Source organism: Perognathus longimembris, chromosome 21 (assembly GCF_023159225.1).
Source record: "Perognathus longimembris pacificus isolate PPM17 chromosome 21, ASM2315922v1, whole genome shotgun sequence".
Taxonomy (NCBI): domain Eukaryota; kingdom Metazoa; phylum Chordata; class Mammalia; order Rodentia; family Heteromyidae; genus Perognathus; species Perognathus longimembris.
The window spans coordinates 38463682-38481478 of record NC_063181.1 but is presented as its reverse complement, the minus strand read 5'-3'; the positions used below and the strand labels follow the sequence as shown (position 1 = coordinate 38481478).

At 44.9% G+C, this 17797-nt stretch overlaps 1 protein-coding gene across 4 annotated transcripts in view; it reads left to right on the top strand.

Moving 5' to 3' along the window:
• Window positions 1-17797, top strand: part of Nrg1 (neuregulin 1) — a 969466-nt gene that overhangs the window by 747642 nt on the left and 204027 nt on the right. For 2 of the 4 annotated variants that reach the window (XM_048330592.1, XM_048330591.1), the window contains exon 1: window positions 14587-14707. The exons of the other annotated variants lie outside the window; for them this stretch is intronic. In XM_048330592.1, coding sequence (XP_048186549.1) covers window positions 14608-14707 — 100 coding nt within the window. In that variant the 5' untranslated portion in view covers window positions 14587-14607. Of the gene's footprint in view, window positions 1-14586; window positions 14708-17797 lie in introns of those variants that run through there. 4 annotated transcript variants of the gene reach the window in all.

Genomic DNA, 17797 nt, shown 5'->3' with positions numbered 1-17797 from the left:
CAGAGGATGGGACAGACACTGGGTTCTCTGCCTATGTCTCCCAGGGCTGAACTCAAACGGTTGTCTAGGTTGTGTTCTAATCTGGGGCTCAGAGTCTTCTTTCCAGATCATTTAGGTTTCTGAGAGTCTGGAAAGTAGGATCAAAGGGTCCTATGTTTCCCTGTAGGAAAATATCCGTTGTGGGTAGCTATCTGCTCTTGGAGGCATCTTTAGCTCTCAGGTATGAGATACTTTCAAAGCCAGTAGGGGAAACGTTCTCTAAAGAAGCACCCAATCCCTGATTAGGAACTCATCTGATTAGGTCAGACCACTCAGCCACCTCCACGCTTTGATTAGCTGAAAATGGACTGATTAAGAACCTCATCTCAGGGTGATAGCCTGTGGGGAGGACATCTTACAGTCTGTGTACAGTAGAGCTAGGAATCGTGTGGATAATCTTAGAATTCTGTTTGCCAAATCTGTACTCTGGCTGTTCCTTGGTATCCCCAGGGATTTGGATGTAGGACACCATAGATGTCAAGTCTCTTAGATGAAGTGGTTATAGTGTTTGCATTGCTTATGCACATCCCTTAGTAAACTTTAAACCACCCCTCAGTCACTTATAAGTGTCTAGTATAATGGAAGTGCTATGTAAACAGGTATTTACTGTTTATGGAATCATGACAATAAAATAACTGTGCATATTCAGTGCAGAAATGATTCATGTTTTCTGAATATTTCTGATCCACAACTGTTTGGACTTTGGTTGTAGAAAATGTAGATATGGAGGTTGGACAGTGTTCGATTCATTCAAACAGCCTTTTTTCAATTACTTTTCCCTTCTGCCTCTTTCTGTTAGGCAACATTTTTTTTTTACCTTTCCCCTTTTTTCTTTTGTCTAGCAGAAAATTCAGAAAGGGAGTGACAAAAAAAAAAAGAGGTGAATTAAGAGCAAACAAATAGGTTAGCTAGGTGCTGATGGCTTATGCCTGTAATCATAGCTACTCAGGAAGCTGAGATCTGAGGATCACAGTTGGAATCCAGCCTAGGCTATAAAAAGTCTGTGAGACTCTCATTCTAATTAACCACCTCAAAAATGCTGAAAATGGAGCTGTTGCTCAAGTGATAAAGCAATAGCATTGAGCAAAAGAGCTCGGGGACAGTGCCCAGGACTAGCACCAAAAAGAGAAGGAGGAAAAGGAGGTGAATTAGGAGCAAATAGGTGATGAAATCTTCAGATTCATACAATTATACTATTTTATTGTTCTTAGCTTCTTTGTAGCGGAAAGTACCACTAGCCTGGGAGGATTCAGAATTGCCTGTTAAGATAGCTTTTTTACATTTTTTAAAAGTTGGCCTGGAATCAGAGATGTTATGGACATCTATGCTGATTGGTAGGGACAGAAGCCACAGTGAAAGAGTTGCTATTTCCTTGATGCCGACATTGGTGGACTTTCACTTCCACAAGTGAATGTGATCCTTACAACAGTGACCTTACAGATGCTGTGACTTCGTTCTCTACCTTTTACTGACAAGGAGACAGCTGTGGAGGTGTGGAATTGGAATTCAAAGCTCTTTCTGATTCACTGGTGCTTTCTCAAGGCCAGGCAAACCTGATTCGAGAGAGTGGCAGAAATGCTGCCCCTCTGAAGCTTTTGGGACATCTGGGACACCTTTTGAGGGAGAGACAGACTGTCGTGAGCAGCATCCGCTGGACAAAGGGGCTCTTTGCTTCTCCTTTCAAGAATTAAAGTTTACAGGAATCAAGGTTAAATCTACATACAATAAAATTAACTTTTTATATACAGGAATTTACAAATAAAAGATCGCTTGAACTTTACAATATCTAATCACAATGGTTCATAAGTAATAAGTTATTGTACCATATTTTCTTTATTATGAAGAAATAAGGAATAGGGTAGATCAACAAAGGGCTTCAGGGAATTTAAATATGTGGAAACATGCTGATAGAAATATCTCTAACCGTATGAGGGACAGGGTAACAAACAGTACAAGAAATGTATCCAATGCCTAAAGTATGAAACTGTAACCTCTCTGTATATCAGTTTGATAATAAAAATTTGAAAAAAAAGAAATATCTCTAACCTTCGAGAGCCCTATGAACTATAATTTTGGGTAAATAAATAATGCTATAGCTTTTACAGCTTCAGAGCTCAGACAAGCTATAGTTATATCATGAACATGTAGTCTGAGCTACAGTACAAAGTTAAATTTGCCAACTGCTGCCCAATCATTCTGAGATTTAATTAAGCATAAATTGTGAATTCTTTGCATGCATTTATAGTCTTATTTATTATATATGCATATGTTGGGTGGGTGCTTTCAGGAGATGTAGATCAGAGAAAGCCTTGAAGACAAGTAAGGATAACAATGCAAGTGCTAAATGGAAAATTTCATAAAGAAAACATATTGGGAAGCAATTGGTTTGGGTTTGAGAATATCAGGAAAAATATTAGAGAAGGTGAGTTTTGTTAGGTGCAGAGGGGAAAATATATGTCCACCAGACAGAAAAAATGGGAGGTAATTTTGGGTAGGAGGAAAAACACAGTTAAATTTATAGAGCCAAGAAAATATATTGTTCAGTGTGGGCAGAGTAGAAAATGCACAGAAGAAGGCAGATAGAAAGGAGCTGGATATTTATGCAGCAGTGAGATTGGGAAAGATCTGCACATTCTCAATAGAGAAATTTCATCTTTACGACATCAGAAATCGAATAAAGATGTTACTCTAAGGAGTGACAAGATAATAACTGTAGTTTAGGAGATTAACTCTGATGGCAGGAGAGAGAATCGCTGGGTGTGAGAACTAAAACTGAAGCAGTAAAATGAGTGCTTCTAAATCCAATCAGAGAACACTGAGGAGGGCGGGACCAGGCCAGGAGGAAATGGTAGACAGGAGGTAAGAATGAAAGCTGTCACGGTGGGTGCTGAGAAATCAGGACTACCAAGCAGCTAGATTCAAGGCAGGGAAGACATGAGAAATAAAAATGGAAGATGATGTCTTAGTTTATACTTTTGAGCAGAGTATGGTTTTGTTTGAGAGGGAAGGATGGGAGTTAAATTATATTCAAGACATGTTCAGTTTGAGGCAGTTAGAAATAGAGGCCTGGAGCTGAGAGAGAGAGAGAGAGAGAGAGAGAGAGAGAGAGAGAGAGAGAGAATTCAAGTCCTAGTACTGAAACAAAACCACTGCAATACAATTACCCTATGATTCAGACAAACCACATCACCGTTGGGCACTTATCTGAAATACTGCAAGTCAGGATACAACAAAGGCACCTGCAAACCCACATTCATTGTAGCCCTATTCACAATAGCACAGTGCGGAAACAGGACAGAAGCCTTCCAACTGACAAATGAATCAAGAAAATGTGATAGATATGTGGGTATTTGCACACACACACAAAATCCCATGGTATGCATGTGTATACACAAACACACAAACACACAGACCATGTCATTTGATTCATCCATCAAGAAGAATATGCCATTTATAGGGAAATGGATGGACTTGAAAAAGTCATACTGAGTGAAACAAATCAGGCTCAGAGAGACCTATATGAAAACACATACAGGGTCATATATATATCTACACAATGAAACTGACAAAACGAGGATAAACACAGTGGCACATTTAGATGGTGTAACTTCTTTTAAACAATTAATAGTTAACAAAATGAATCCAGGAAAGCTGGAGCATGTCTTGCTTGTCTGAGGGGCTGGGAACTAAGAGGAGTGGAATGGATGATTGGAGAGAGAGAGGAAGGGTGAGCCAATACAGCCATGATACTTAATGTACATATGTGAAAATAGAACTAGGAAACTTTAGGAGACAGGTAGGGATGTGATAGATGGGAAGGGGTAGCAGGAGAAAGCGGTGACACATGGATCAAGATGTGATTGCACTCATAAATGGACACGTACGCTTTGTATAATTATTTGAAGATAATAATAAAACATATTGAGCTGTGGGCCAGCATGTAAGATAAAGGTAGGAGAAGGGGGAACTTTGAGAGAAAGAGACAGAGACAGCTCTTCTATGAACTATTACAGAGTCCCAGGAAAACGTTTGTAGATAAGTGTCTATCAGCATTCCTAGGTATGATAAGATCTGCAAATAACATTTCCTAAGACAATTTGCAGGGCATTGATGACTTTAAGTGGTTTTATTAGATCGGTCATAATTTGGGTGGTAAGTTGGAAAAAGAGATGGTTTTCTTGATGGGCTGGGGATATAGCCTAGTGGCAAGAGTGCCTGCCTCGGATACACGAGGCCCTAGGTTCGATTCCCCAGCACCACATATACAGAAAACGGCCAGAAGCGGCTCTGTGGCTCAAGTGAGCGGGAAGAAGCCAGGGACAGTGCTCAGGCCCTGAGTCCAAGGCCCAGGACTGGCCAAAAAAAAAAAAAAAAAAGAGATGGTTTTCTTGAAGGGATAAATGAAAAGGAACTGAGAATGTTCGTTAGTGAAAGGAAAAGAAGGGTCAAAATAAGTTTTCTGTGTGTTCTGTCCTTGGGTTTGAATTCAGGGCCTGGGAGCTCTCCCTGAGCTTTTGTGCTCAAAGCTAGAGTTCTGCCACTTGAGCAACAGCTCCACTTCTGGCTTTTCAGTAGTTCATTCCTAAACGTCTCATGGACTCTCCTGCCTGGGCTGGCTTCAAACCATGATCCTCAGCCTCCTAAGTAGCTAGGATTGTAGGTGGGAAGCACCAGTGCCTAGCTAGAAAAATGGTTTTATTACAGATTCTTTGTTAGAAATGAGAACATAATGTTCATGGATAGAATGAATATCAGGGTTAGCTGGTGTTATATAAATTGGCAGGAAGAGTTGAAGGAGAGAGAGAGAAGGAAAGAAGTGATAATGATACTTTCATACAACTACCTTACATCAGAGAGAAAGAAAAAAAGGAAACTTAAAAATGAGTTAAAAAATAAACTGTGAAGTTCTTTACAGGACACCTCAAATTAGAACTAGAGCTTTGGGACTCAGAATAAATGCACAGTGCTGGCTCCTTTCTGACTTGGGGGGTCTGTGTATTATCTTGAAAATAAAGATGATTTCTGTGTTATTCTATCAGACTGTCTCTTAGAAACAACCTCAGCAACAGAGAAAAAAATGTCATACCATCCCAAGACAAAATTGAAAAAGTGACTTTCTTTTTTTCACTCCAACAGTTGCCATATGTTTGGTCGGTCTTACAGACCTGAATATTAGCAAGACTAAAATATTCTTGACAATCTGGGTCTAACTGCTTAATGGGATCCCAGAAATTATGGTACATTTTAGGATGAAGCAAAGTTCACTCACAAATACTAATTCTAAATGCACTTTTAGGTAGTCATTTGAATATCTAGAGCCCAAGGACCACCCTAACATTTTCTCTTTACCCCCAAAGCATTCTACATACAGAGTAACACCTTTGGCCTTCCCTATGCTATTTAAATTAGCTGTTTTCCACCTTGCACCTCTGGGAAACACTTGGAAGAAATTCAGTCTTTAAGCCTAAGAAGAAAAGACAATATTTCCCATAAGCATGCAATCTTCTGCATGGTTGATCACCAGCTATTTTGGGGGTATTCATTTGGTTCCCATCAAGTTAGCTAATTGTTCCCCCAAACCATCCTCAAAAGATAGCTCACCTTCTTGAGTTGTGAATACTTGTGAAATTCTTTCCCCGAATGAATGAGGATCAAAGACATGTATATTTTCAAAGCACACATACATAGAATTCCCTACCACAGAATGCGTTGAAAGTTGGCCTGTTGCAGAGTATGCTGTTTTCTAGGCCTTGATCCAGGGGTGGAGAGGACTGTAAGCATCATTCCATGGAGACCTTGGTTCTTGGCTCTCACTTGAAACTAAAACTCCCTGGTTAAGTCAAATATATGAAGCGTTGTGCTTTACTAGGAGGAGGAACTGGAAAAGAAAAGAGAGAGAGAATGAGAGAGAGCCTGGGAGAACGAGAATTGTTTTCATAAAGATTTAGTAAAGAAGTTAGAAGAAATTATGTGGGAAAGAAAGAGTAACTGTACTGTTGTTACAGATCTGGACAGGTACAGTATCTCCTGGGTTGCATTCACCCCCTGCAGCTCAGCTCTTTTTATATTACGAAGCAATTTCCTATCTACTATAATCTGTTTTGGAAATGCCTTCTACCAGGTGTCTCTTATGGAACATGTACCGAAAAGAGTTTAGCGGCTAAATGATTCACCGTTCAAATATTTGATGTACTAATTCATTGTTCATGCTATTTAACTTGTATTTCTGCATCATTATACATTTAGTAGCAGTGAATCTTTTCACAGTCATGAGGACAGTGTCTTTGAAAGGAAAAAAAGATATTGTCCTTGGAGGAGATCTTGTGGTTTGTCTCTTAAAAGGCATCAAAACATCTGATCTCTCTCTCTCTCTGTTTATGTGTGTGTGTGTGTGTGTGTGTGTGTGTGTATGTGTGTGTCCCTTTCTCTCTGTGCTAATCACAGGGCTTGAACTCAGGACCCGAGCTCTGTCCCTTAGCTTTGATGCTAAAGGCTAGCACTCTACCACTGGAACAACAGCTCTACTTTCAGGTTTTTGTGGTTAATCAAAGTCATGGACTTTACTGCCAGACTGGCTTCAAAACTACACCCTCAGATGGCAGTCTCCTGCATAGCTAGGATGACAGGAATGAGCCAGCCATGCCCAGCAGTGATCTCTCTCTTGCTGTACAATCAATGCACTTAGAGTCTGAGCACCAAGTACATACAGAGGAACTATTTTGTGTTTATTACATGACTGTGGACAACAGAAAGAAAGCAAAATACGAAAGGAATTAAATTTAATCTCCAAGATGGTTACTAGGGACAATCTGAGACTCATCATTGAGCTGTGTGAAGAACAAAAGTATTGAATATAGACAAGAACTTTATATCATGCCTAGAATAAGAAGGTGTTTTAACTATGCCAACAATGATGTGTTTGCAGACTTTTCTCTATGAATCCATGTTGGCCTTGTTAAAAGTCAGCCGTTTTATGGGCTACTTTGATGCATCTCAAGAATCCAAGAGAGTAAATGAAATCAATAAATGCAATCAACAGGTAAAATTTGAAAAGGCAATTTAGGGGGAAAATATTGTTGGCACTTTATCACTTCATGAAAGTTACTGCTTCACCTCCCAGAGAAAGTATTGCAAGATTAGCTTGACTAGTCAGGCTCTTTTGGAATTTGGAAAGGTTTATTTATTTATTTATTTTTGCCAGTCCTGGGGTTTAAACTCAGGGCCTGGGCACTGATCTGAGCTTCTTTTGCTCAAGGCTAGTGCTCTATCACTTGAGCCACAGCGCCACTTCCAGCTTTTTCTGTTTATGTGGAACTGAAGAATTGAGCCCAGGGCTTCATGCATGCTAGGCAACCACTAAGCTACATTCCCAGCCCCGGGAAAGGTTTATTTTAACAGAGGTCTTTCTCAGTGTGTCATGGGTGGTATCATAATCATTATTTTTAAAAAAATGAGCAGTAGGTAAGAAAATACCTTTTTCCTGTAAAAAGATGCCTTCTCTGTCATCGTTTCAAAAATGAAAAGATAGGATTAAAATATTGTCTTTGAAAGCTATACGGAAAATTAAAAAAAATAGGAACAAACATAAATACTCATGTAGTCTTAAATAAATAAGAAACTAAATGTGATGATCTTCATTTATGTACTAATTGACAAAATATATGGATTGGCTTGGGTGAGACACAGATAGTACTAGTCATATAAGATTGAACATGGACTAATCAGTCTTTGTCCTCAAAGAAATTCATACCCAGTGTAAACAAATTATTATTTTTTTAAATCACACAAATAATTACACAATGAGGCTGAGTGTGGTGGTATCTGCTTGTAATCACAGCTTCTCAAGAGGACCTTCTAAGGTCAACTCAGGTAGAGTTAGCACAAAACATTATTTGAAAGAAAAAAAAAAAGCACAAGCTCTAGGGACACGCATCAAGTGATAGCCTGCCTGGGTATCATGTGTGAAGCCCCGAGTTCAACTTCAGCACTGCAACACAGAACAAAACAAACAAAAGCATAATTATCAACCGGGATACCTGTCATAAAGGAGATGTAAAATATATGATGGAAGATTAGGCCCCGCTCCAACAGTTTTGAAAGCCAACAAAAAGCTTTTCCAAGCAAATGAACTGTAATGGGACCTGAACAATAAGTGGAACTACTTAACACGTGGAACAACCGGCCAGTGCACAAGCAGGGAGGCTAAGATAAACGGGACATTTCAGGGGTTCCTAGCAAGAAGGCCATGGTGCACAAAGGCCAGGAAAAAGGGCTGAAGGAAGGCACAACGAAGCTCCACAAGGGTTCTAGCTACAGTTCTGGGAAGCATTGACTGGATTTGATTTGCGTTTCAAAAGACTGCTCTCACTTTCTGTGTGGGAAGGAATAATTGGGAAAAGTGCTCCTGGTAGAGAGCTTTAGTACAGCCAAAGCAACAAAGGACAAAGACAAGGGTTTGGGTGGTGCCTGGAGATGAGAGATAAAAGGTGATTGGGGTCAGGATGATTGCCAGAGTGGAAAGTTAGTAGTTGATAAGTCAAAAAATGGTTTGATAAGAAAATTAGACTCTTATAGTCGTTCCATTCCATTGAAATGTATTCTATCCAAAGATATTTAGTGATAACCAGGTGTAAAGATGGGCAGACAGGAAATCTAAGGAAAAGTTATTTGAGAATAGTGGATACAGAGGCTGTATGATCTTTATTTGCTCACATGAAAGGACACCTTTTCTCATTTTCTACAGAGAAAAGATAACTAGAGAAATACACCACACACACACACAGATATACTCACGTGAATACTCATGTGTGCCTGTGTTTGTGTACAAAAATGTGCATTTGTTTGTAAATCTGAGAGATGTGAATTATATGCAATTGGAAAGTAAGGGTGTGTTGCTAGGGAATTGAGAGGTAGTAGTGTGAGGTAAGAAATGACTGCAAAATTGGGTAGGATGGTGCTCTTAATATAAATTACTTTCAAATATCACACACACACACACACACACACACACACACACACACACTATGCCTTACCACCAAAGAAGCTTATAACGTATGCTTGATTTCTAAAAAGAGAGAGGGAAAGAGGAAGAGGAAGAAAGAGAAGAGAACAAGAGGAACACAAGAGAAGAGAAGAGAGAAGAGGAAAGGAGGGAAGAGGAGAGAGGGGAGGGGAAGGGAAGGGAAAAGAAGGGCAGGGACAAGACATAAGGGGCAACATTTAGCTGTATTCTCTGTATTTAATCCAAGACACTGGTTATCAAAGTACAATGACTAATCTTCCCATGGATGATAATAATGGGCAAAAATCACAGTAGTTCTCATCAGCATGTGGTAATTCCTTACATCATACAAGTACAAAAGCATAAACATTCTTTCTACCATATTCCTTTGGAATTTTAACTCATAATTTTGTTATAAGACCACTCTCTTGGGTTGAAGGAATGGCTTATATGACTAGGGAGCACTTTTCTATAGTAGGCACAAGGCCCTGAGTTCAAAACTCCAGTTATGCCAAAACAAAATAAGACACACAGAACTTCAATTTTTAATCCTATGAAGTATTTGTTATATGTGACGAAGAGACTATTGCCTCTTGTTTTTACAGGGCATATGGACAGAAACACTAACACAACTCAACATGCATGCAGATTCTAAGAGTCAAACTACATAGAACAGAACACTCATGACTCTGAGTCATTAAGGCTCTGTTCATTTTTTAATTAATCTTAACAGTGCTAATTTCCTTGTTCCATTAAATTCTGTGTATATTTCTCCTGACTGCCTGTTCATGTTTCATATTTATAGTGGTAATATGTGAGAGTATTATCTAATCTCATCTCTAAAATAGTATATAATTGCCATATTTGTAAATATGGTGCAGATGATAGAAGATGCTATCAGTAGAGGTGAATTTACCTAAGTAAAGTTTCAAGGCCTCGCATTTGCAAAGGCCCCTTTAATGTTCTTGTGCCTAAATTGATTTTGGTTTGCTTTTCGGTGCTGGGAATGAAACCCAGGGCTTCCAGCATGCTAAAAACACGCTCGACCACAGAGCCACACCCTCAGCCTAAACAAGTGTTTTGAATTTTGTATACCTTTCCCTCCAAAATGTCCCCCGAGAGTCAGGTGCCTAGTGGCTCAAGTCTATAATCCTAGCTACTCAAGAGGCTGAGATCTGAAGCCAGGCTGGGCAGGAAAGTCCATGAGATCCTTTTGTTGTTGTTGTTGGTGGTGGTGGTTGGTTGTGGGGCTTGAACTCAGGGGCCTGGGCGCTGTCCCTGAGCCTCGTTGTGCTCAAGGCTAGCGCTGTAACACTTGAGCCACACCACCACTCCCAGTGTTTGAGTGGTTAATTGGAGATAGGAGTCTTATGAGGGCTTTTCTGCCTGGACTGGTTTTGAACCATGATCCTCAGATCTCAGCCTCCAGAGTAGCTAGGATTACAGGATGTCAGCCACTGGTGCCTGGCTAGTCCATGAGATTGTTATCTCCAATAGCCACCCAAAAAGCTGGCCCCAGTACTGGCACTGAAGAATAAGTAAATAAATAAAATCCCCTAAATGTTATGAGCTCTAGGCTTCCAAAAATGATCAGGTCTTGCTTTCCATTGGATAATTAATTTTTTAAATGACTCTCTCATAGTATTTTAGCTTCATGAAAACAGGGACGCTGTTATGTTAGCTTTCCCTTAACCTTTGTAGAGCGAATGCTTGTTGAATGAATGAGCCATACAGGTGTGAAGCTGGTGTTGGTGAGATTTTTTTTCACTCATGGATGGTCATTAGGGTCAACTTTGTCACAAAGTTTTTAAAACGGAATCACTGTTTAAATTATCTGAAGTTGCTTTATTTTCAGAAGCTAAACGTATTTGCAGAATTCTAAATTAAATTCCCATTACTGTCAATGATACATAGAATACTTCAAAATGTAATATATCTTCATATTAGTCTTTTTTTCCCCTCCATTCTTGCCCATTTAAAAATTTTTCTTGGAGTAGTTCCCAAAAAGGAATTACTGGAAAAGTATATGCAACCAGCTTTGTAGAATCTAAGAGTATTTTTCAAAGTTAAGCTCAGACAAAGAAAAGTGTAATGGAACATGATTTCAGTTCTTTTAAGCTGTCATTTTAGGCGAGATCTACTTTTTGCCTTTCTTTGTTTCTCCAGGCATTTATTCAGAATTCTCTACTCTTTCTTTTCCATTGACACATGTTGATAGGTTAGCATGTAATGTGGGAGCCAAGATATTGTATATGAGAGTTGCTCTAAGAGCTCAACAATACACAACAAACTAATAGAATTTAACCACACCTCTATGTTATCACTTCCAAATTATACAATTGAGGTTGTTACTAAGGTATTGGCCAGAGGGGTTACTATTTGATAATGAGTACAATCTTTTTGGACACTGTTACCCGTTCCTTCACTTTCATTTTTATCATTTTTCAAGAGGAAGCTATCCTGGCTCCCCTATTCTACTCCATTCTATAATTTTTTAATTCTGAAAAAAGAAAATAAAATTCATGTGCCACTTACTGACCACAGAAATGAGTTTAAAGACAACTGCAAACTTTTGATGAATCTCAAAAATAGTTTAACAACCATAGAAATTGACTTTCCCCTGGTTTCTCTTTCAGCGGACTGTAAATAATGTAACAAAAGAGGCTCTGCAGAAGTTAACAGGAAATAAAAAAAAGGAGGAGAGCTGAGGTTTGCCTTGGCCCCTTGACCATCATCGGCTGTGATTCCAGAACCCGGAGCAGCCTGGCCTGGTGCTGCCTCTGACTGCAGCAGCTTCTTCTGAAGAAAGTTCCTGCAGCGCTTAGCTTTGCCATCGCTGTCCTTCTTTCCCCTATCTCTCTGTCACATGGCAAGCAGGAAAAGTGATTATGAAATGCTAATTTATAGTCACTTTTCAAAATAGGCATTTTGCTTTACATTTAAAATAGTGTCGTTTGATAATGCGTGGCTTGGTGCACACTCTACCCTTAGCACTGTCTCACACCCTTGAGATAAAGATTCCTTCTTGAAAGGACTTCGGCTTTCTGGATTTTCTATCCTTTGCTTGGGGAGTACAGATCCCTCATGGGGAGACAGAAGTACTCCAACCTTCAGAGTCCACCTTACACTCTAAGCTGTGAGCTATTACAGTGCCCTGTACACATATTCCTCCTCTTTTTAATTTTTTTTTTTGCCAGTCCAGGGGCTTGAACTCAGGGCCTGAGCACTGTCCCTGGCTTCTTTTTGTTCAAGGCTAGCACTCTACCACTTGAGCCACAGCGCCACTTCTGGTTTTTTCTATACATGTGGTGCTGAGGAATCGAACCCAGGGCTTCATGTATAAGAGGCAAGCAAGCTTGCTACTAGGCCAGATTCCCAGCCCCTCCTCTTTTTGTCTAGTTCTGCTGCTTCTACCACAAAGAGAATCTTATATTCAGTGTTGGTTGGAAAGTTATCAGAAATCATTTGGACAACAAATTTATTTTTTAAGCAAGCTGTTATCTTATCTTTCTTGTTGTTGTGCCAGTACTAGGGGTTGAACTCCGGGCCTGGGGGCTAGTCTAAGGCTGTTGCTCCATCACTAGAGTCTCAGCTCCATATCTAGATTTTTTTTTGATTAATTAGAGATTAGAGTCCATGGACTTTTCTTTCATGGCCTTAGCTTTGACCCCCTGTTCTATGATCTCAACCCCAAGAATAGCTAGAATTACAGGCCAGTGCTGCACTTCTATGCTATCTTGTAGCAATTTAACCCACCTAGCAGTTTAGTCCTTATCTTAATGCAAATTAAAGTAGACCAAATTACTCTTAGCCTGCTTAAAGTTGAATACTTTTGTATCCTTCCCTTTTCATCTACACATCAAGGAGGTATGATGATTTTTTTTTAAAAAAACTAAACTCTATTTAGATTGTGGCAATTAGGAAGCACGGAGGAGGCGGTGGACAGGCAGTGTTCTCAGCTAGTACTAATCCCAGAAAATGGAAAGGCAGGAGTGAGTCACTTGGAAAGCAGAGTAGTCTGTGTCAAATATGTGTCGTTCCTGCCGACCACGAGAGAATCTGAGTTGCTAACAGCTGCGGTGTGTAATGATGAGAGTAGGTTTGTTGTTTGTTTGTTTGCTTTGTCTGTACCTGCAGATCCTTCTGGATCCTTCTGTCCTGGTGGAAGGACGCCCCTGGGCTTTGCCTAGCATTCTTGATTTCACTGCTTTGTGGAGCCAGAGGGAGGCCAAGGGGGGAGATAGGGCGTGCGTGCTCTCCCTTGAAAGTCTGCCAGGGCTCCCCTGGCCCGGCCCACCCTGGGGATCGAGGCCCTTCTCGGTGATCTCCGGGGGGGGGGGGGTGGGGTGGGCAATTGCTGTCCCCCGTGAACCGTGGCTCCCACAGCCCCGTAGCAGAAGCGGCCAGTTTCTAAGGCGATGGGGATTCGTACAGGCACCCCAGTCAGTACCCACAGGAAAGCAGACCAGGCGAACTCCAGGCGCGGGTCGACCACCAGGGCGCTAGCCACGACCCCGGCGCCCGCCCACTGTGCGCCCGGGACCGAGTCACCTCCCCTCCCCGGCCCAGGGACCGAGTCACCTCCCCCTCCCTACCCCCGGGCCCAGGGTCCGAGTCACCCCCCACCCCCGGGTCAGAGTCAACCCCCTCTCCCCGGCCCAGGGTCTGAGTCACCCCCACCCCCCGGCCAGGGACCGAATCTGCCCCCCGCTCCCCCCCTCCGGCCCAGGGTTGATGTGCGCGCCCGGGAGGGACGGGGTGTCCTGTCACTCCTGTGGGAAAGCAGAGAGCAGTCCAGCCCTTCTGGCCGCCCCGACCCGCCAGCCGCGGGGGCCCCGAGTGCCCTCCTTTGGGGGGCGCAGGTGTCAGGAGCATCGTGTCTCTCTCCACTTTCGGGGGGCCGGGCCGTCCCCGCGGGCGGGCGGGCGGGCGAGGGGAGCGCGCGGAGCCTCCGCGGGCCGCGGGCCGGGCTGCGCGCGGCTTCCAGCGACCCCTGTCGGGGGCTCCGGGCCGGCGCCCGGCGGAGGGCGCGGGGAGGACCGGGGCGGGCGCAGGCTCCTCCCGCTGGCGTGTCGGCGCCTCGGGGTGGGGGGGGGGTGTGGTGGGGAAGCGGGAGGGGGCGAGGCCAGGGGAGGGCGCGGGGGAGGCGCCAGCGTGCAACCTGCGGGCGGGCGGGAGGTGGGTGTCGGTGGGGCAATTGAAAAGGGGCCGGCGAGGACTTCCCCAAAACTTGCTGGAACTCGGGACGGACGAGCGCCGAGCGCCGGGAGCCGCGCGGACCCGAGCGGAGCGGCGCGGAGCGGACCGGGGCGCAGCGCGGCGCAGCGGCGGCCGCCCGGGCGATGGGAGTGCGCGCGGGACGGTGACCGCCTCCCGCCCCGCCGCCCACCGCGAGCCTCGCCCGCACCCGGCGCGCCGGCCGACCCGAGCGGCCCCGGGGGCCCGGCCCGCACGCCGCGCCCGCACCCGCCCCGCTCCCCGCGGGCGCCGCCCCCTCGCGCCCCGAGAAACTTTCCCCAGCCCGGACCCCGAGCGAGCGAGCGCCCGGCGCCCGCGCCTCCCGCGACATGTCCGAGCGGCGAGAAGGCAGAGGGAAGGGGAAAGGCAAGAGGAAGGACCGGGGCTCCGGCAAGAAGCCCGAGCCCGCCCCGGGCAACCCGAGTCCAGGTAAGGGCGCCGCGCGGCCCGCGAGCCCCCGCGCCGGCTCCGGCCCGGGTGTCACCGCCCGCGTCCCGAGCTCCGCCGCCGCCGGGTCCCGCCGGTCGCCAGGTGTCCCCGGAGCCGGGCGGGCCGCTCCGGCGCGGCTGCCCCCTCACCTGCGCGCCGAGCGCGGGCGACGGCTCCGGGCTGCGCCCCCCTCGGGGGGTGGGGGGGGAGGTCAGCACCCCGCTAGCGTGGCGTCCCGGCGGCACCGCCCGCCCGGCTCCCGAGTGGGATTCGGGGGGCGCAGCGCCCAGCCCGGAGCGCGCGGGCCCCGGCGCCCGAGGGCTTTGCGCGGGGCCCGGCTGCCCTCTAGCGAGGGGAGCGGGGACACCCCGGTCCCTCCGGCCCCGAGCCCGGCGGAGGGGAGCCGGGCGGAGGGGGAAGCTGGGGGTCGGGGTCCGTGCGGTGCGCCCCCGTGCCGCCCGCCCAGCCCGGAGCTCCGGGGAAGCCGCGGGGATTCCCAGAGGTCGGCGCCGCCGCGGGCTGCGCGGGGCGCGTCCTGCAGGCGCGGGGGGAGGAATGGCACTTTTCCTTTCCAGCGCCTCCTCTGCCCAACTCCGGGCAGCTCAGCTTCTCCGGGGATACTGGAACCCCGTGGCTGCCGACGGGGTAGAAAGAAATGGTAGTTGAGGCTTTCTGGAAACTATTCTTTCTTACCCTCCGAAGGACCTGAGATAGTCCCTAAGAACCAACAGTGCTTTCGATGAGAGGAGCCTTCTGGAAATCAACCCATTGGTGACCAAGTGAAGTAGACGTCTTCCAGTGGGAACCCCCAATGGTGACTTGGCCAGATGCTCACACCCTTGCAGCACACTCCCAAACACACATTCGCGAAACACGGCCGAGGAATGAGGTCGATGGCACTTGGTAAAAGCTGTTTCCCAAACACCGTAAGCAAGTGCATTTGTTCCTTGCAGCCAGAAAACAAATCACTTTTGTTTGGTATGCTTGTTGGAACCACTGATAGCGTTTCAGGACCTGGGTTATTGGCAGAGAGACCTTCAGCGGGGTTTACAGGAAAGCAGAAATGGAACAGAGAGTAATTGTTCGTTCGGCTTGCTTGCGAGCTTCTAAAAGAAGATACAGCTCATCAGACTCGCTCTCAGGACAACTCACTGGCCGACAGAAAGTGTCCTCATTCTTACCTTGTGTTTTGGGGACTCGTGGAGCATTTTATTCAAAAAGAATATGCAGTGTTGGGGCCAGATTAGCAGCCCATCCGGATGATTACTCTCTGCTGTCCTAAGATCATCACAGGGAAGTGATCTAGACCGAAGCCAAAGTCGACAAGTTATAAAGACTTACTTTTGAGTTCTTATCACTGTTGCTGGTGACTTTGCCTTAAGAACTTAGTGCGTCCAGATTTGCTTGGTGTAGTGAAGGAAGGAAGGACAGAGGACTAAGACTGAGTTCCTTTCAGTGGTTTTGCCTCTTAGCAAGGGTTTAAAGTAGCAACTATGACATTACTCAGGTCCTTTCTACAAGATAGTGATTCCCTGGTGTCATGGGTGATGAGGAGTTGGTTGGCATTTCTGCATCCAGCAGAGTATATCTATCAGGTAGGTACAGGTGGCTGTCTTCTAATGATTTCATCATCTTTCTTCCGGACACTATAGTTGTAGCACTTCCCTGGTGGTTCTGATTCTTCCTTTGTAGCTCTGGTTCTAAGTTCCTTTCCACAGGTCTCATTCCCTTTAAATGATGGCCTTTCACCTATCTTCCCAGTCTTCCTTTTAGGTCTGGTTCTAAGCTCCTTTCCACGGCTCTCATTGCCTTTAAATGACGGCCTCTCCTATGTTCCCAGAACACAGGATGAACTTGTCAAATTGTCTCTAGGCTAGCATTCCGTATGTGTGTGTGTGTGTCTTTCTTCCACCGTGCAATCATCTTTTTTTGGAGGAAGGACTTTTTACCCCTTCCAGAGCACTTCACATTTGCTCAATTAATTAAGAATATGTTCTTCATTTGATCAGAAAAGGATGGCCGACTTGAGGTCTGCTTTGTAGAGAAGCACATGGTGTGAAATCGACATTTCTCTCTTTGTCTCTTTCCTTACAGTGGTGAGTTGCAGTGTATTTTTCCTTACCCCAGAGTAATAAATAACGGATAGTCATAATAGCTTGTGGGGAAGCCACGCTTTTTTTCCTTCTTGATTTTTTTCAGTCTGTAGTTCGTAGGCATCCTCCATGTCTGATCACACTTGCCATGCTAGCCCAAGTCAGGACTTAAGCGGATACCCATCTCTTGAATTGCTCCTGCATTCCTGACCCTCAGTCCACATTTGCCCCTGAAATGAGCCACCGAAGCTGTACATCCTTGGGGATGTGTATGCAATAAGCAACAGTCAAGCCTCCCTTTGGATGTTAACAATCTTCCTTCACAACTGTCAGGGGAGGTATAAGACCCAGGGAGCTTAGCGACTCAGCCCCACAGTGTACTATATTATACGAATAGGCATAAACACATCTGTTGGAGGGAAAATTTTAGGGGAAACTTTAATATGACGTGTGTGGCTGATACACGATACATCCATGGCTGTGTTTCATAACATCTGCATTTTTATGCAATTAACTGACTATTGGATTGCACACTGTTGGGGCTGCAGATGTTCAACAGAATTATCTATTCCATTATAATGGTTCTAATAGGTCCCAAGTCCTTGGAGTCATTGAGTCCTCTTCTTTCCTCAAATAGGCAACTTCAGCACAGTCCTGGGCTGTGTTTCACTGAGTTGTGTACCGTGGGCCTAATCACATCCTGAGCTGCCCACAGACAGGACCTCCTGGGTCCTACTCTTCAGATGGATTCAGTGGGCTCAACACCCTTTTCTTTTGGAGGCCGAATTACAAACCAAGTTTATTGGTTTGTTTCTTGTTGCCAATTGTACTCTATGCCTCGTTTAGGATTTTCTGTTGGCCGGCATGTCTTGCTGTTGTTGTTGTTGTTTTTCCCCTGCAGATATTTGTTGTTGTTCTTAAGTGATCTGGAAAAAATTAATTCTCATACCTATCCAAGTTCTAGAACTACCAGGTGTCAGCCCATGCCTGGCCAGAG